Source organism: Temnothorax americanus, unplaced genomic scaffold (assembly GCF_048541705.1).
Source record: "Temnothorax americanus isolate GAGA-0224 unplaced genomic scaffold, ASM4854170v1 Scaffold64, whole genome shotgun sequence".
In the NCBI taxonomy this organism is placed as follows: Eukaryota; Metazoa; Arthropoda; class Insecta; order Hymenoptera; family Formicidae; genus Temnothorax; species Temnothorax americanus.
In genome coordinates this window covers 362382-382708 of record NW_027509786.1, presented here as the reverse complement: position 1 = coordinate 382708, position 20327 = coordinate 362382, and the positions used below count along the sequence as shown (strand labels likewise).

The 20327-nt window shown below is 47.2% G+C and overlaps 2 protein-coding genes across 2 annotated transcripts; one reads left to right on the top strand and one right to left on the bottom strand.

Moving 5' to 3' along the window:
* Positions 1–4527: 4527 nt before the first annotated feature.
* On the bottom strand, positions 4528–7200 carry LOC143905578 (uncharacterized). The gene is made up of 3 exons (XM_077421081.1): positions 6450–7200; positions 5216–5497; positions 4528–5126 (listed from the first exon to the last, which is right to left on the bottom strand). The coding sequence occupies exons 1-3, from the start codon at positions 6490–6492 to the stop codon at positions 5113–5115; spliced, it is 339 nt and encodes a 112-aa protein (XP_077277207.1). The 5' UTR covers positions 6493–7200; the 3' UTR covers positions 4528–5112.
* Positions 7201–7548: 348 nt separating this feature from the next.
* On the top strand, positions 7549–8535 carry LOC143905580 (uncharacterized). Its single transcript, XM_077421083.1, has one exon. It carries the CDS (start codon positions 7549–7551, stop codon positions 8533–8535), a length of 987 nt encoding a protein of 328 aa, XP_077277209.1.
* The last annotated feature ends 11792 nt before the right edge of the window (positions 8536–20327 follow it).

The following is a 20327-nucleotide window of genomic DNA, read 5'->3' as shown; positions in this document are numbered from 1 at the left end:
TAAAAGAGTCACGGTCGGTCTCGCTCCGCGTGTACTTGGCGCGAGACACTACCGTGTCTCTTGATATGCGTATTTAAATCATGTCTGAGGGCGAGAGGAGAAACAGCTCGAACCATGACAGTTGATGCTCGACATTTAGCTCTCATGTCCTCCGAGAATTTTCGTCGAACAAACGAAACAAATAATGCATGTTATTTGCGTTTGTTTGCTGGTGATAAAGTTCCCTCTACGTCCTCGGATTTATAATTGAGTCTCTCATAAGCTATACTTATTGTGGAAGACGTACTTACGAATATTTTAAAGTGCCGCAGGAGCATGTTAGATTGATAAAAAAACGTTTGCTTTCCAGTTTAGCTTTAGAGAGGCTCAGACACAGCTTGGCCGGGTTGCTTGGTGGCTGTAAATTTGCTTTTTGTAATGCATGTATATATGTTTTTGCTTTTTGTACTCTTTTGCTTTTTATTTTTCTTGCTAGTTCTCACGAAATTTGTTTACACGTTATGGACCGGCAAGATATTTCACGTCGGTCTCTAATTCGCTGCTTAAATTATTCGTATTTTCGTATGTGTTCGGTGAGTGCAAATACTAATAAAACCTTGAACTTCATGCAATCGTAATGCGATAATTATTCACAAACAAATGTAGAGAAACGTATTCAATAATTTCTCAGGTTTTGGCCAGACGACGCTGTTTTGCGTCATCCATTCTCAGTTCAGTCCTCTAATGCAATCTCACGCGATGCAATGTTCACGTCTCGACACAGAATGTATCCTAGATCCGAAAGTTTCTCCGGAGTGTTATGCGCGGTTTTTCAGTCCTACTGTTAAGTCCAAAAATCAATATTTTTCTTTGATGCAAAGTTACATTGGTTTTTAACTCAAAGCCACGCTTCACAATGTACCACGCTTGTCACCACTCGTTTGGATTTCATATTCGTTGTATTTAGTTTTAATTGGAATAAATGGCTTAATTTTTGCAAAAGAGCTAAATTGTTATTGTATAATTTGTAACTGAAAAGTTATAAATTTTACAATACATATGTAAAGAACTGTGTAACAAATGCGCCGCTGTTATTGTCAAATATACATTTTTTGATCATATACTTATCCAAACCTTTTACAGAAGTAAAAGGTTTTGGTATATTGATCACCCTAAACCGGAGCTAACTCACCCAATAAATACCATTTATTGTGGATTGAGGATAAACTCCGGTGACTTTTCTGTACATTTGACAATAACAGTGGCGGATTTTAAAATAATTCACAGTTCTATCTTTTAATATAATTCATCGGCACAATAAATTATATTAAAAGCGTTTCTTAAATATATTATTAATGATATACACTTGAGTATATTATACACTTATATATCCTACGATCTGCTAAGATTAGAATTTTCGTGACTGACGGCGATACAGAGTCGTGCAAATAGAAGTGAGACGAATGTCTACTTCTCAAGAAAGGCCTTGGCTAAACTTATTGTAAGTACATATTACAATATTAATTATTATTAACATACAAGAAAAAATGTGTTAACAGATAATAATACATATTTGAACACAAATCTTTGTTACAGGTCATTAACAATAAGTGGGAGGAATCAGCGTTAACTCACATTTCTGTATTGAAGATGTAAACGGCGGAACGAACCAAGTTTCGTTTCTGTCTTAGCGGTGAAAGAAAGTGGGGCGATTACTCTCAAAATAAAGCCTTGGCTTCAGCAAATGTAAGTTATTACGTGTAAAGTTATTACATTTATGTTTGAGAGTATATTTATTTATTTAGTGTTAAAAATTGATATTGTATATTTTTTTAGTTGACGACGCCATAAATGCGATAAATGAAAGTCAGGAGGCACAAACTCACACTGTAAATGTGATTGAAAAATGTGTGAACAACGCAGAGGTGTTTAATGTGAGTTTTATATCATTAATAATGTCGATACACAAACACGTGTAGACTCTTAAAGCCATTGTTCTAATTAAAACTGAATACAATTAATATTAAATTTAAACGAGTGGTGACAATCGTGGTACATTGCGAAGCGTGGCTTTGAGTTAAAAACCAATGTAACTTTGCATCAAAGAAAAATATTGATTTTTGGACTTAACAGTTGGACTGAAAAACCGCGCATAATACTCCGGAGAAACTTTCGGATCTAGGATACATTCTGTGTCGAGACGTGAACATTGCATCGCGTGAGATTGCATTAGAGGACTGAACTGAGAATGGATGACGCAAAACAGCGTCGTCTGGCCAAAACCTGAGAGATTCTCGAATACGTATTCTCCACGGTTTGTGAAGAGTTTTCGCGTTCCGATTGTATAGATAGTTCAGGGTTCTATTATTATTTCGCATCCCTTACCTACGAGTTACTTTGCCAGCGAAAAAGAGATCGACGCGTGAAATCTCGTTTTCCATTGCGTGAAACACTTTTATAAAAGACAATTTTTAAATGCATGCCTTATTGCAACTGTAAATACAGTAGTTTTTATTGTGTTTGTATGTTTCTTAAGTATTTTAAAATGTATTATACTTTTTATTTACGTATTGTGCTTTACGTTTTGTTTATCGCTTGCATGCAGTAGCTTTAAAAAATATGTATCTTTATTTCTTTATTTTTTTTTATTCCCTCAATCCTTTGGAAATGTAGAAAATTGTGAAATAGTTATATTTCGTAAGTAACTTATTTGACAATTTTTTTACATTTCCTCCTGATGGAAGAAACCACCACCTTCTCGCGGTTTCCATCGAGCAGTAATGTGGACTGGAATGATATTTTTGTTACAACATGTCAATAACAGATGTGGTATATATTTCAGACATTTGTTATTTACTTTTATGCACGTATAATAATGTCTTAATTAAAACAAGTGTTTTAATAATTGTTATGTAGTGACATTGACGAGTAAGAAAGTTTAATATTTTCTAGATTTATATATTTCTGTCCACGTTTCTGGCAAAGAGTGGATTTCCCGTTTGTTAAAGTACCTATCCTACTTATTAAACTGTGAGCTTTAAAATGCTTCTTTAAATTTCTCAATAGTGGGCTCCTTCTATTACAATGCGTTTAACTGTAGTACAATTTTCATATGAGGAAATTATTCCTTACTAGAATTTATTTGAATGGTATACAATTGAGGATATTGAAACAAATAAAGAAGTTATAAATTATACAATACATATGTATATAACTTTCTTATTTAGTTCAATATCCTCTGAAACACGTATATGTATATATATACATATATATCACGTTATTGGACATATAAATAAATAATATATAAAAATATAGTATTAATATTTCTATAAATATATTTGATAACGGAAATATACTTTTATATACATTTTTATTACAATTTTTTTCATGTTAATTTAATCATTTTTACATTATTCATCTCTACATCATCTCTACACATCATCTCTACATTATTCCAAAGATCGCTCTTTAGTTATCGTGCACCGGCAACTCAGATTCACGCCGAGATACCGAGAAAGCATTTCCAGCGTAAAAACATTCGTCGATCGCGCGAGCTGTGTGAGAGCGACAAGGAGGGAGCGATATTCTCCCTCTCGCTCGGAACGGCCGAGCGCTGCCGACACACCGATAGACCGAGCGTCATTTGTGTGCGTTAGTGGAAGGGGAAATTCGCGTGCGTGCCGCGGCTCGAAATCGCAGCACTGCCTGACAGATCTTACAAATCTCATTTTCGGGCTAATTGCCCGTCGGCAGTAGTGCGTGTAATGCCCTTAGGCATACACAAAAGCTTACCGATGAACAACGGCGCTTGGTCGCCCAACGGAGGCGCGAGACGTTTCCTAAACCATCTAATGCCATGCAATTCCATAACCTTTACGGATTCCATAGGAGTGGATGGAATTTAAAATTTCTTTTTTGGATTCCATGGGATTGGGACCATCTCATTTCGAATCCCATCTAATTTCATCTAATTTCGCCAAAAAAGGGATTCAAAGGTATTAAAAAATTTTAATATCTTTTAATCCTTTTGCGTTTGCTGGGTTCTTTTTACTTGCCCCTGTGTCTAATAAGAAAGCAGTCTTCTGCTTGCTTGCTGTGGATGTTCTTGTAAGTGCTTTCGAGCAAGATGCTGCGTTAAATTCGTTGTGTTTCCACCGTGTTTGAAAGTCTTCGTACAGATTTGACATCGAGCAGTTGTTGCGTCTATTTTCGTAAAATTGTCTCAAAAATGACTTTTTAACTTAGAGGTGCGATTTTTAAGCACTTCTTTCCTGTAAACAGTACATATTATTAGTGTTCGAGAGCACGCGGTAGCGCGAGAGAGCGCGAGGTAGAAGACGACCACAGAAAAGGAGACAAGTACAGAATTGAAAAATAAAACAGATATATTCAAAAATGTATGTACAGGTATTTACAGTTCTTTTCCTTGTGGCCGAAGAAAGCCGTGAAGCGCGCACAGAAGCTACGGCAAGCGACGCGGCGAAAGCGTGTTCAAAACGCGGAATAGCGAAAGGAGATGTGCAAAGCGGCGTAAAGCGGTGCGAAAAGCGGTTTTCTGTGATCTGCGAGCGAAATCGATTCCGCGGCGCAGCGGCGGTCCTTTTAACGCTTCCGAGGCGAAACTCCCTCCCTGCAGATTTCTCCGAATTTCGGGAGGGTGATTGGCCACCGAAGTCCCGCGTCATGAAGCTGACGTCACCGGTTTCATGTTGCGACCCGACGGGGTCGTCACCTGTTTTCGAGTGCTTTGTGTATAGCATGGATCGTCCCTTTGTTCCAGCGTTATTGTTGTTTGACTTTATTATTGATTACAATGTTAAAGTTTCTAGAAAGCTAATCCCGAACGATCCATGCTATACCGAATATTCCGCGACAATTCCTGAGCGGCATTTCACGCGAATATTAATTTACTCAATTTGCATGTGCTGACATGCAGCCGAACGCGACTTCGTCGCGGTGCTGAGTTTTCGATCTCAAACAATTAGGTATGTCGAAATGTTATATGTCAAATATATATTTTTACTTACGACATCGTGCAAGTTGTAGCTTGGGTACTGACTGCGGACGTGCTGTCGGTAGACTGTTGGTCGACTCGGTAGACAACGGCGTCGAAGATGAAGAAGGTCTCGAACTTTATGTAGAAAATACTACAGAATATAATAATAAAGACAAAGATAAAGACAGACTAACAGAAATAAACGATTATATTTAACTATACATTTATAATACAAATTACCGTCTTCCGATATACGTGAGGGCTCCGCTTCGATTAGGAAATGCCTCGGAAAACGCTCAGTCTGTGCGAGTGCGGTCAATTTCTTTATTTTCTTTACGGCCTTGGTACCGACTCTCGATTTTTTCTTTTTATTTGATGAGCAATCTGTTGATGGTATATCCATTACAGACGATTTTTTAGGGATCGGAACGTCAATTAGAGTTTGTGACTGCTGCGGTGACCCATCTAAAATTTCACACTCACAAGTTTGATTTTGTGTGTTTGGGGTAGTAGGATCAGCTTCTGTAATATGCATAATATTATTAATACATTCTCTTAAGGTCGAAACAGACTTTTACATAACGCATGATTCATAAACACAAGAAAATGGATTGGCCTATTTCCTTTTCATGCACATGTATATGGACCAATCAATTTTTGGTAATTATGCAGTATAGGGAAGGCACCTCCGATGACCTTGACCTTGACATATGTTGTCAAGGTTACCCTCCTGAGTGATCTTCAGAAGGTTTTAGCCGTCGCTCGTTTTTTATTAAAAAGTTATTAACAAAAAAAAGTTTGGCGGCCTCACCGATTTCAATGATCTTGATATATGTTGTCAAGGTCATGACCACGAGTGACCTTCAGAAGGTTTTAGCCGTCGCTCGCTATTCGTTAAAAAGTTATCAACAAAAACGTTTGGAAAATATATAGCATATATAGGTGCATATATAGGTTAGTTGACGCGCTTTAAACACTTAAATACTTTTAAAGCGCGTCACTAACCTACATAGGTACGATTTACTGCTTTAAATATTGTGTTTTGGTAAAGCAGCAATTTTTTCGCAAAATAAAGTATTCTCTGCTTTAACAAAAAATTTCAATTTATCAACAATTTACTGCTTTAAATGTTGTGTTTTGGTAAAGCAGCGACTTTCTCGCGAAATAAAGTATTCTCTGTTTTAAAGAAAAACGTAATATTAGTCGTTTATGCCTCTCAGTACTTAAAATAACTGCTATATTTTCGGAACTTTTTTTGTTTATAATTTTTTAATAAAAAACGAGCGACGGCTAAAGGTCTAAAGGTCACTCAGGAGGGTGACCTTGACAACATATGTCAAGGTCAAGGTCATCGGAGGTTCCTCCCCTATACTGCATAATTACCCAATTTTCTTATGCTTATGCATTACGTGTTATGCAAAAGTCTGTGCTTTGACATTTAGTAATTTTTTATATAAATCTTGAGAATACAAACCATTGATATCCGGAAGAGTCTCAAGCTCCTCTAGAAGTACCATGTCCTGAGATAGCTGGTTTTTCTCGAAATCCAGTAATGATAAGTCAATAGACTCACTGAAAGAGAAATATAAGTAAATATTACGTCGTGCAGAAAATATTACGATTCTCAGAAAATCAACACAACAACATTCCGCTTACAAAGTCACGTCGTCCTGTGACCGTGAAATGGCATTGATGTCTTTATCCCCATTATATATCGCGCCCGATGTGATCAGGCCTCGAATATAATTTAATGTGTGCTGATCATCATCTGTAAAATTATATCCGTATATATATAATCTAAAAAGTACTATTCAACACATCAATCAACTGTATAATAGTAGATTACTTACGTATTAACCGTAAATACTCGGATAAGGAGAGATTGCAAACACGAAACGAATCCTGGTCGTTTATTCGAAAATAAACGACATATGGACAATTAAGTTTCACTTTTTTCTCTAATGAACGTAATGAGAAAGATCGGAATCGGCTCTTTGAACACTGGCAAAGAACTGAAGATTCGAAGAGCACTATATAGTCACAATCAAATACTCACTACAGTCACTACCCGGCACTCCCGGCAGTCCTGGCATCCGGCAATGCGGTAATATGGAAAGGAAAAGCAAAAAATTTTTTCGCGGGACTGACGTGGAAAGTTTCAAAATCCGTTATTACGTTGTCTCAGCCAATGAGCGGTTAAATAATTTCTGTTCGCTGTAAAAATGTAAGTCTGTGGCAACGCTAGCCACGCTATTGGCCGAAAGTTCTGACCAATCGGTTTTACATCCTCAGCCGCGCGCTGCGCATGGTCATGGTGCCGAAGCGTTTAGGAACGCTTGAGTTAGCGCTCTCTTGTTTTTCTGATCGTTCTGACTTACGTCCTGGCTGTACGCAGTAACTGAAGATTGTATTATTATTTAAAATATATTAACGTTGTGTGAAGTACGAAGTTGGATCATTCCTTCGACCCCCACACGTATTGGTGACCCCGACGTGATCCTCGAGGATTCTACGAGCACAAGAGTTCCGCATAGCCAGAAGCATCGGAAGCCTCCTCGAGGAAGATCTTCAGCATGCCACTTGACCGTACGCCCCGGAGGACCGCTGATGGCGAGAACGACGGCATCAGAGATCAACAGACACCTTTGATTCCGCCTACCGGTCAAGGTAACGAGCAGGTTGCACACGATACTCGACCGGGCATCTCCGCCGAGACGGGGACCGGGGCAGTTTTTCCGCTCGCGCGTTACGGTACGAACGAGATGAGCGATGCGCAGGCGCAGACTTTCGCTGTTCGCGCGATAAAGACGTGTACGTTTTGGCGCGACCACGCAAAAACCTGGTTCACGCAACTCGAAGCCAAGTTTCGCGCGCATAGCGTCAGATCCGACGACCTCAAATTCTGCGTAGTCGTTGATAACCTAGACAAAGAGTCCATGCTCGAAATCGCGGATGTAATCGAATCGCCGCCGGCCTCGGATAAATATCAGAAGATCAAGGAGACGCTAATTTCCCGGCTCACTGACTCGGACGAGAAACGTTGGAGGAAGCTGCTCACAGACGTAGAGTTAGGCAATCGGAAGCCGACTCACCTCCTACGCGAGATGCGACGGCTTACAAATAATTCCGTCGACGAACAATTATTGCAAACACTTTGGTTGCAGCGCATGCCTTCCCGAGTGCAAGAATTACTTTCAGTAGTCGAGGGAATGGCTCTCGATAAGATGGCCGAGTTGGCCGACAAGGCCATGGAGAGGACCGTTCCCACCGTCGCAGCCGTCGATACTGCGACGCCCGGCACAGATCCTACGTTGATGTCGTCGATCAGTGAGCTCACTCGACAGATACAGCGTCTCGTCGCAGACAAGGACGAAGGGCGCCAAGCCCGTTCTAAGCAACGCGGGCGCAGCAAATCTCGTAGCCGTACCAGAGACAAGTCGCAGCCATCTAAATACTGTTTCTACCACGCTAGATTCGGAAAGAATGCTAGAAACTGCACGCAACCGTGTGCATGGGTCAAACCACTCGCCATTAAAGCCGCCGACAAAGCGGAAAACTGAGCAGGCCATCTCAAGAGGCGGTGCGTGATGGTCCTTACAACGAGAACCGTCTGATCGTCCAGGACAAGGAAACCGGCGCCAGGTTTCTTATCGATACGGGAGCTGACCTTTCAGTACTACCCCGATCTTGGAGAACACGCGGACAGACACCATCAAAACTCCAGCTTTTCGCAGCAAACGGCACAACCATCTCCACATACGGAAGACGGAAAATGCACCTGTCTCTAGGGTTACGCCGAGATTTCGAATGGGTGTTCCTCGTCGCTGATGTAAAGCAACCCATCATTGGGGCCGACTTTCTCAAACATTATGGTTTATTGGTTGATCTCAGAAGGAAGCGCATCGTCGATGGTCTGACAGGGTTGCAACGCCCTTGTCAACTTACCCGTAGCAAAGCTACAAGCGTATGTATAGTCCATGGTGACAATCCTTATAACGATCTGTTACGAGAGTTTCAGGAAATCGCCACGCCAAACAAAACCGTTAAGGTCGCGGAAACCGACGTAAGACACCACATCACCGAGGAACCACCGGTAGCGGAGCCTATGCGCAGACTCTCACCTGAAAAATACCGGATTGCCAAGGCAGAGTTCGAGGATATGCTTACAGCAGAAATTTGCAAACGTTCCAGCAGCCCGTGGGCAGCACCGCTCCACCTCGTACCCAAAAAGTCTGGCGACATGAGAGCATGCGGCGACTACCGCGGCTTTAACCGCGTTCCCAAGGTCGACAGGTACCCGATCGCACATATTGCTGACTTTTCGCACCGTTTGCATGGTTGTACAGTCTTCTCTACGGTGGATTTGATGCGCGCATATTACCAGATTCCCATAGCGCCAGGAGACCAACCTAAAACCGCGATCATAACCCCTTTCGGGCTGTTCGAATTTTTGGTAATGACTTTTGGTCTCAAGAACGCCGGACAGACTTTTCAACGGTTTATAGATCATGTCTTACGCGGACTAGACTTTTGTTTCGCGTACCTCGACGACATTCTCATCGCCTCGAAAAATCACGAAGAGCACCGCAAACACCTCCGCATTCTCTTTGAGAGATTGCGACAGTATGGCGTTACAATCAATCCCGCCAAGTGCCAGTTCGGTAAATCCTCCGTCACCTTTTTGGGATACCTCATTGATGAAAAAGGATCCTGCCCACTACCTGAACGTGTAGAAGCTATCCAAAACTATACCCAGCCGCAAACAATATCTGAACTTCGTCGGTTCTTAGGCATCCTGAACCTTTACCGACGATTCTGCAAGGGCGCAGCTCACCTACAAGCCCCGTTACATGAATTCATTCGCGGCGCCAAACGCAAGGATAAACGTCCTGTGCCATGGACGCCTGAATCGGTAGAAGCATTTAATAAATGCAAGCAATTCTTAGCTGATGCCACTCTACTCGCACATCCGCGCGAAGGAGCCGACCTCGCCCTCACCACCGACGCGTCAGACGTCGCAATGGGCGCAACATTAGAACAGAAGAAAGACGGAATCTGGGAACCCCTCGGATTCTTTTCACGCAAGTTCTCTGAACCACAGAAGAAATACAGCGTCTACGACAGGGAGCTTACCGCAGCTTACCAGGCAATCAAATATTTCAGACCATGGATTGAAGGACGTAACTTAATTCTGAAAACGGATCATAAACCACTCACTTTTGCTTTCCAGCAACGATCCGCAAAAGCCTCTCCGCGCCAATGGAGACAGCTCGATCTTATCGGTCAATTTACTACGACCATCCTCTACATCAAAGGAGCAAACAACAACGTCGCAGACGCTCTGTCCCGCCTCAATTCCGTGGATCTACCTACAATAACTAGTACGCAGGAGATCGCCAACGCTCAAGAGGAAGACGAAGAATTACAGACTCTCCTCAGATCCGACTCCGCGTTGAAACTAAAAAGACTAAGAGTCGACGACTCGGAAGATGTTATCTACTGTGACGTTTCAACATCTGAAATCCGTCCGTACATCCCCAAATCGCTCAGACGCCGCATATTCGACGTGGTGCACAATTGTTCACATCCAAGCGGACGCGCCACTAAGAAGCACATACAAAAACGTTTCGTATGGCCCAGCATGGCCAAAGATGTCACCGATTGGGCCCGTACCTGTTTAGCGTGTCAACGCAGTAAGATCTCCAGACATGTACACTCTGAGGTCCAACATATCCCCGTGCCCTCAGCACGCTTCAGACATGTTCATGTCGACATCATCGGACCACTTGCAACTTCAGAAGGATACAACTACTGTCTCACGATGATTGACCGCTACTCCAGATGGCCAGAGGCTGTTCCCTTAAAAACCATTTCAACGGACGAAGTCGTCAGCGCTTTTTGGTCCACTTGGATTGCACGATACGGAGCACCTCGAACCATCACCTCCGACAGAGGCAGTCAATTTGAATCTGCAATGTTTGATTCCTTTACCAAGCTTTTAGGCTGTTTTAGGTCCCGTACCACGGCGTACCACCCCGCTTCTAATGGAATCATCGAACGCTGGCACCGCTCCCTGAAAGCAGCTTTAATGTGCCATAATGGCAAACAATGGACCAAACTATTGCCAACCGTTTTACTGGGTTTACGGACCAGCATCAAAGAGGATATCAACGCTTCAGCTGCAGAAATGCTTTATGGAGAAAACCTTACACTCCCCGGCGAATTCTTTTTGGACTTAGATGTTTCTACAGACCCCGCCTGTTTCGTACATCATCTACGAGAACATTTACAAACGGTTCGTCCAAAACCCACAACTCATCATCATGAAAAGAAAGCTTTTCTGTTTAAGGATTTAGCCACGTGCAGCCACGTATTCATTAGAGTCGACAGTAACAGGAGACCGCTCCAAGCTCCTTACGAGGGCCCTTATCAGGTCCTGGAGCGTGATGACAAGGTTTTCAAGGTCTCAGTCAAGGGGCAGCCCACTACTGTGTCTATAGACAGAATTAAACCGGCCCATTTCGAGAATGACGCTTTGCAAACCCCAGCGACACTCGATCAGCCTCAGGACGCACAGGGAAACCTCCAGGATGCAGCAACACCTGGTCCAAGTGCACCTAGAGCCTATCAAGGACCTAAGGCCAAGAAGAAGATCGTCACCTTCACTCTACCCGCTCAGTCACTAGGGGGAGGGTAGTGTGGCAACGCTAGCCACGCTATTGGCCGAAAGTTCTGACCAATCGGTTTTACATCCTCAGCCGCGCGCTGCGCATGGTCATGGTGCCGAAGCGTTTAGGAACGCTTGAGTTAGCGCTCTCTTGTTTTTTTGATCGTTCTGACTTACGTCCTGGCTGTACGCAGTAACTGAAGATTGTATTATTATTTAAAATATATTAACGTTGTGTGAAGTACGAAGTTGGATCATTCCTTCGACCCCCACAAGTCGCTACAACGTGGCGACATCTGTGTATTGCGTAACGAAGTTAGTTCAAGAAACATCGATTTTATTCTTTAATAATTGATTCTTACTCGATGCATCGATTAGTAAAAACATCGATTTAAATAATCGATGTTGCAGTAGAAAACATTGATTTTCTAAACATCGAGTGAACATCGCCCACCTCTTATGATACGGCCCCGCCGCAGCATAATCACGGGCACGGGTGCATCACCGCGACTGCAGCGCGGGTGGACGATTTGCACACTTCACCCGACGGCGGCGCCCAGAGCCCAGAGGGCCAGAGGGCCGAGCGGCGCCGCCATGGCCTGGCCAGCCGGGCGGGAAACCGCGAGGGGCCCATGCACACACAGCAGCCAAATCAAACGGGCCGCGGGAAAATGGCAGAAATCGTCTGCAACGTCGCGAACAGGGCGACACACACGACCAATTCGCGGGGCGGAAGAACCGCGAGCTTGAGGGCGCGCGTGTGCGGGGTAGTCCCGCCGAACCGACCACTCCTCACTGTCGAATCAGCCGCTGACGAGGAGCCATGGGAGCCACCCCAGGACGAGCGCCCCGACCCCGACGCCGCCGAGCAGCAGCGAGCAGCCAGAACTGTAAGATCTCCACTCCGGTGCCGCCAAGTAATTGTGGGCTCGATCTCGGTCGCGACCCGGCGCCAGTAAATTTATATATCGATTCGATTACCGTGTAAATCGGCCTGATTACGTATTGCATTTAGATACCGGCTCCCGTCGTTGTGGGTGCCGGTTAGCTTATCGCGGCTATTTGTCGGGACCGCGTGCACGTGGCCGGCCGAGATCGCAGTCAGGAATATTTCTGAAAGCCCTCCTCGAAGTTCGCGTGATTGACAGTCAATTCGCGGTTATTGTGGCGTATATTTTGTGAATCGTGGGCGGAAGCGTGCCGCGGGCGGTGCGCTTCGGCGGATATTGTGTTTAGCGTTGCGTATTCGGGTATATTGTTGCTTGCCGTGCGCGGGAGCACCGTGTGCGTGTCGGGAGAGACCGCGCCGGGTACATTGCGGTGCCTCAAGAGCTTCGCGGATATTTTGCGTCGCGTACGCGGGCAAATATTGTCGCGCTTGCTCGGCAGAGAATCTTGCGAGCACATTATTGCTTAGTGTTGCGTACTGGTGGGCTCGCGTTTCGTGTGTTATGTCGTGCGCGTGAGAATCGTTGCGTATCCGGAATCTAGGAATGGAAGCGTGTGCGAGTTGACGATATTGCGTGCCCGCGTTTATACGAGTCGAACTTGTTGAGCTCGCTTGAGAGCCCTGCGGATACGTGGTGCCGTTTGCCTGGGCAAGTACCGTCGTGCTCGTTCAGGAGGAGAGCCTCGCGGACGTGAACACCACGCGCTTCATGCGTGCTTTAGCCGCCGATTCGACTATCGCGTTGTTACCTGCCACCTGAGCGATATCGGGTCTTGAATTCCCGCTAAGATTTCCATGTTTTCTTTGTGAAATATATTTGGTTACTATTGTTTATTATCGAGCTTTATTTTGTGTGTCGGTTGCGTCACGCTCCTTCTCCACCTCCACCCTTATCACGCGGAACTACGCCCTGAGCTCGCGGCGAGGCTATTGAGGCGGACGTTGTCGAGACGTGGTGCGCGTCTATAATCGCACCTGGCGTCCAATCGAAAGGTATCGCCCAAGATCTTAGGTACGGAAGTTACGGTAAGAGATTCGACCTCGTTATCCCCTTGGAGCTATCGTCTGGCAATTAGTTGATTAATTTGCAACCGCGCCCCTTCGGCTAGCGAGACCGAGGAAAATCTTGTTGCAAAATTTTGGCGCCCAACGTGGGGCGATCTCGCTAAAATTTAAGAAATTGGTGGAGAGCGTGCGTACGCAACCATTATATGTGTTTTCCTATTCTTTTGTGTGTGTTGTTTTTTTTTTATTATTGTTTAGTTTACCGTATCCGAGATCGAAATTACACGTATTAGCGTGACCCTGGACTGTCGGTGCCGTGAAAATCGCACGACCTTGGCCATTGAGTTCGCTTTGTTTGGTTCGCCTGCTATTAGTATTTGGAGAACCGCGTGCCTTTCTTTTGCCGCTTTCGCCGGATTCCTGCGTGTTTGTCGCGATCGAGATGTTGTCGCTTTCAGCCTTGGCGTGAGAAATCGAATATTATTGCGATAAGTTCGGTGGCGCGGAAGGGCAAAATTTATGACGGAAAGCGGGCGAAGGAGACTGCTTTTATTAATTCCGTATATATATAACAGTTAGATTAGTATAATTCACCGACTATATTTAATATTTATCGATTATATTTACGTTTATGTTTATGTTCCGTGGATGTAACGGCTAAATTGGATTAATTTATCGATCGTATTTAATATTTATCTACTTAGTGTTTATTTGTTTATTTTCTGATAAAAGCCTGTGGAATCTCAGGAACGTGTAATCGAGTATATAAGGGCATTTATATTGCATCGAATTTTGTTAAAGGAAATCCCGCATTACCGAGGAAGTAAGACTTATCTTGATTGAGGCAGATGGGTGTAGAGGTCGGCGAGAAAAACAGACATATGCGATTTTGAATTGAGAGAATTGACGGCATTTTCTTCGCCCGTGACGGCTTCCGATATTCGCGTGACGGGCTTGCGATTTCGTTCTGCGTTGTTATTTGCCGGTCCTCTCACGGGTAATTGGGGGTAAGCGATAAAGAGGGTATCTATTTTCGCGCGTGTCGTCGGGTCCGTCGGCTTGTCGTTTGGCGAAGAGATAGTCCGACTTACACGTGGATCGCGGAGCTGAATTTGGAGGAGGCCCGCCAGCACTTGGCGGATAGGAATCTTGACACCCGCGGCATACTCCACGTTTTGCGCACGCGATTGTTGAAGTACGAGCTGGCGCAACTTTTGGACAGGAATCCGCCGGCCCCGGCCGATCTCGAGAAGAAGGCGGCCGACGTCGCGGCGGTCGGGTGGGGTGCCGTCCGAACGGGAGAAGGAACTCGCGGGGGCGGAAGAGCTGCTCGCCAGGTTGGAATTGACGCGGCCGCCATCTTGTCCGAGCCTTCCCTCCCGGGCGACGGAGACCCTCGCGGGTACGAGGGCGCAAAAGAAGTCGTCCCACTCAACGAGCTGCTCCGCGCGACTTTCGAGCCGATAGGGACGGCATCGGGCGGCATGCCGATGCGGGCGGGCATGAGGGAATCGAGCTATCCTTTCCCGTCGCTGCGGGCTGAGCCGAGACCGCTCACGCGGGGGTCCACTTATTTCGAGGCGTATAACCTCATGCGGAAATGGGACCTCCACTTTTCGGGGAAACGAGGTAGCAACGCGGAGGCTTTCTTTACGCGGATAAAAGACGCTCGCGCCATTATTCCGATCGACGACGCGGACTTGTTTAAGTGCCTGCCACTTTTTTTTGTCGAACGTGGCGTTATATTGGGTGCGACTCGAGGCACAGAACTGGCGAAATTGGGACGATTTCGAGGGGCGTGGAGGGCGCGATTCGCGGACCCTGACTATCAATACCAGCTTCGAGAGGAAGTCCTACGGAGGACTCAGGGGGAATGCGAGGCCGCCACGGACTATTTGACCCGCTTGCGTGCCCTGTTCGGTCGGATGGACCCCCCGTGGGGTTTATCGGAGCAACTGACTTTCGCGCACCGAAATTTGTTACCGCGCCTACAGATCGCAATACGTCGGCAGGAATTCCATGATTTCCATACGCTGGAGGACCTCGCTGCGCGGGTGGAGCGCGCTTTACTTGCCGATAGATATTACCGACCCCCGCTACCGCCGGAGCAATCCATTTTTTTTTATCTAGCGTACCATGCGCCGAAGGGGAAGTCGAAAAGTCCGAGCACGGTCGCTGCCGGGAGGCTATGAGCCAAAGAGCCGGATTTAGAGCAAACGCCGCGAGCTCCGCCGCGGACGCGACGGCGACTGCCACCCCCCCACGAACCCGGCGATTAGGGGTGCCGCGGCGGTAACCCGCGTTAGAGACGCGGGCATGCGATGTTGGAACTGCGAGAGGGTGGGACATCGCGCGCGGAATTGTGACGAGGCGCCGCAAACGCATTTACGGTGCGTCAAGCGCGGGTTTACCACGAGGACCTGCCCGGCGTGTCCGGGAAACGCGGAAGGGAGTTTGTAGGATGGGTCCCTACGATCCCGAATTCTGAGACCGAGGCCCGACCTGTGGACACCGACGCGGTGTCCCCACATTCGTTCGTTACCCTTGAGTCTGACGAATCACCGCCTCTTAGATATTTTAGGATTGGTATAGGCGGACAGCCGCTGCTGGCACTCGTCGACTCGGGGTTGAATCGCACTCTCGTCGGTCGCGAGGGAATGCGAATTACGGAAAATCTGGGCTTGCCCATTACGCGTGTCGACGGAGCGTGCATACGAATGGCGAACGGGAAGACAACCGCAATTCGAGGCGATATCTCTCTATTTATGCGGTTAAAGGACCGAGTTCACGAAATAACCGTGGGAGTATTGCGGACTTAGCGGTACCGTGCATCGTTGGGACAGACTTTTTGGCCAAATTCGGTATCGTGTTGGATTTTGTTGGAGTCGAGTGGTACTTCGCGGACGACCCATGTAATCGTTACCGTTTCGACCGAAAGAAAACATCGCCGGTTTGCGGGTTAGTGCAGCCGACGGCAGATCAACGGGAACGATTGGATTTCTTCTTGCAAACGATGCCAATCCTTTCAGAAAATCCGGGTATTAGCTTAACCGAACACAAAATCAATATGGAGGGGCACGCGTCAATTAAACAGTGGTGTTATCTGGTGTCGCCGAAAGTTCAAGAAGCCATTCGGGCGGAAGTCACCAAGATGTTAAAAGCCGGTATCATAGAACCGTCGTCAAGTCAGTGGTCGAACCCTATAGTCATGATTAAAAAGCCGAACGGGAAATATCGTTTCTGCATAGATTTTCGCGGGGTAAATGACATCTCTAAAAAGGATGCATACTCGATACCGAACATGGAGGGTTATTACAAACAAGCTGCGAAAGGCAAAGTACATATTGACCATTGACTTGAGTCAGGCGTATTTTCAGGTACCGCTGTCAAAAGATAACCGTGAGATTAGCGCCTTTAACGTCCCTGGAATGGGACTTTTTCATTTTTGCAGAATGCCGTACGGACTGCACAACGCCCCGGCTACCTTTCAAAAACTACTTGATTCGTTAATAGGCCCGGAGATGGAGCCGTTCGCATTTAATTATCTAGACGACATCATTATCGCGACTGAGACTTTTGAAGAGCATATGAAATGGCTCAAGCGCGTGTTAGATAAAATAGCGGCGGCAGGCTTAGTCCAGTACCTCGGTTTCATCATTGGGAAGGGGGGCATGGCGACCGACCCGGATAAAGTACGACCGATCTTGGAATACCAGGCTCCGCGGAATTTGAGGCAGCTACGTCGCTTCCTCGGGATGTCCTTGTGGTACCGGAAGTTTATACCGCAGTTTGCCACGCTGAGTGAACTCCTGACCCGCCTGTTAAAGAAGAATAGGCGCTGGGAGAAGGGGGGGTGAGCAGTGTCGCGCCTTCGACTGCATTCATGAGCGCTTTATGTCCGCGCCTATTCTTGCGTGCCCGAACTTCGAAGAGCCCTTTATATTGCAGACCGACGCGAGTTCGGTGGGGCTGGGGGCCGTTCTAACCCAAAAGCTAGGGGGCGAGGAACGGGTGATAGCGTACGCGAGTCGCGTGTTGACCGATCCCGAAAAGAAATATTCGGTTATCGAGCAGGAGTGTCTGGCCGTGGTGTGGGCTATCCAGAAATTTCGGCCTTATCTGGAAGGGTACAAATTTACGGTGGTAACCGACCACAGCAGTTTGCGATGGTTACACAATCTAAAGAATTCGACAGGTCGGTTGGCCCGTTAGGCCCTCGAACTGTTGGAGTATGATTATACCGTGGAATATCGAAAAGGGGCTCTACACCACGTGCCGGACGCGCTGTCTCGTATGTATGAGGGAGAAGGGGGAGATGCCGGAAACGTGAACGTCGCGGTGGAAATTCCGGAATGTGAAGATACATTGGGTATCTGGTACCGAAAACGATTCACCGAGGTAGCTACAGATCCCAGGAGGTTCGCGCACTGGAGAATCGTGGAGTGGCGGTTGTATTTCTTGCGGCCAAGGTTGGTGATCTCGGATATCGTGGAGGATCTCGATCGTTGGAAGTTGGTGCTACCGCGGGAGCTCCGCGCGGAGGCCCTCCGCGAGTCGCACGATGCCCCTCACGCGGGTCATCTAGGCGTTGAAAAAACGTACCACCGGGTAGCTGTTTTGTATTATTGGCCGAACCTATTCAGGGACGTAGCGAAGTATGTGAGAACGTGTGACGTGTGCCAACGAACAAAGGTCGAACAGTCGAGTCCCGCGGGGTGGATGGGCCGCCGCGCGGTGAGGGGGCCGTGGACCGCCGTCGCTGCGGACATTGTGGGGCCGTTGCCCCGTAGCAAGGCGGGGTACCAATACCTGCTAGTAGTACAAGATCTCTTTACTATATAAGTGGGTAAGAAATCTGGGCGTTGCGGGCGGCCACGGGGCCAAAGATAAAGGAGGCACTCGAAGATTTGATCGTGACGCGGTGGGGCACTCCCCGAACTCTCTTAACAGATAACGGGACGGAGTTCATAAATAAAGTTATAAAAGGCTTCGCGAACGAGAACGGGATAACGCACGTCACGGTATCTCTATACCACCTTCAGGCGAACCACGTGAAGAGGGTGAATCGGGTGCTGAAAACGATAATCGTCGCCTTTATCGAAAAGGATCACCGAGAATGGGACAAGCATTTGTTGCGGCTACGTTTTGCGTACAATACAGCGAGTCACTCCTCATTGGGTACCTCCCCAGCATTTTTAAATTTTGGACGCGAACTGCTACCGCCCGATGTGTTGCGCAATCGTCGCGAAAACGTTACCGAAGTGGAGGATGGAGATCCTGCGGAATGGTCGCGACGGATGGCGGAAATGAGCGCGGTCAGGGAGAGGGTGATGGAGAATTTGGAGCAGGCGAACCAACAGCAGGCCGCGAGGTATAACCTGCGTAGGCGACCGCGTCGGTTTTGCGTCGATGATTCGGTATTATTCGGCACGTGCTGTCGTCTGTGGCGCAAAGTATTGCGGGGAAGTTGGCGCCGAAGTTTCAGGGGCCATTTTGGGTTAAACGAGTGATTTCTCCGGTCATCTACGAGTTAGAGCGGCCGGACGGATCACTTATAAGAAAAATACATGTTCAGAACCTAAAGTCTTACCACCTTCTTGTCCCCGATGATTAGGGTTCGAGTTACCAAAAAGATACCGAGAGTGCTGAGGCGATGGGCGGCCTCTAGGCCTATCTTATCTGGCTACAATTTTATGACGAACACCCCTGGGTGTGGTGGTTTGTCGACCAGGTCGATCCGTGCTTTTGAGCGGACCTGGCGGAAACGCTAGCTGAGGTGCGCGAGGTCCGGCAGCGGGACGCGGAGACCCAGGACTGGGGCGCAGAGAGGAGGAGCGTTGAAACGCAGACGGAGGGGGCGCGGGAGCGCGAGCAGCTGGATCGGCTAATGGCGGACCAGGCCCGGTTTGAGACCACCATCCGGGAGGCGAGGGCGGAGTTGGAGCGTTTGGAGCACAGCCTCTAGACGGTCCGGGCAGAAGTGGAGGCCGCCCGCGAAAGCGAACGCCGCGCCTGGGGCCGAGTAAACGAGACCCACCGCCTTCTGGAGAACGCCAGGAGAGAGCTGGCATCGCGAACCAAGGCACCGGGGCAGAGGGAGGCTGCGGTCCAGGCGGGCGGCTAGGTGGACGAGGCCATGGCTCAGCGTGGAAAACGAGGGGGCTGCTGGAATTGTGGCTCCGGGGGGCACTCCTACGCGAACTGTCCCTTGCCCCGTGAGCACGACTTCTGTTTCGGCTGCGGGGAGCAGGATGTCACCCTCCGGAGATGCCCGTACTGTGCCCCTGCGTACCTGCGGGCCCAGCCCTATATCGCCCCTCGAGGACCCAGGGACCGCCAACGGAGTCCCAGCCGCGGCCGACCGGCCAAGGAATAGTGGTCGTGTGGCCGCGGAGGATCCTCCCAACTTTTTTTGTCCTTCTTTTATTTTTGGTTTTTTTTTCTGTGGAGGAACGTTGGCCAACGAGACCCCCAGCTTGACCGCGTGTATCAACATTTTCTACTTTTGTCATAAAAATATCCGTTAACGTGCACTCTACAGTCCGGCCAGTTGCCAATTTTTCTTTGTGCGTACGAGCAATCTCTTTGGTTTTGGTTTTCCATGTTACCGGCGAGCTACCGGTACGGCTGTAATCCCTTAAAAAGAAAAAAATTAAAGGGTGATATAAGGAACGTTTTTTGTATTGTCTGTGTTTTATTCACCAGCGGGGAAGAATTTGGTTTGCGAGCGG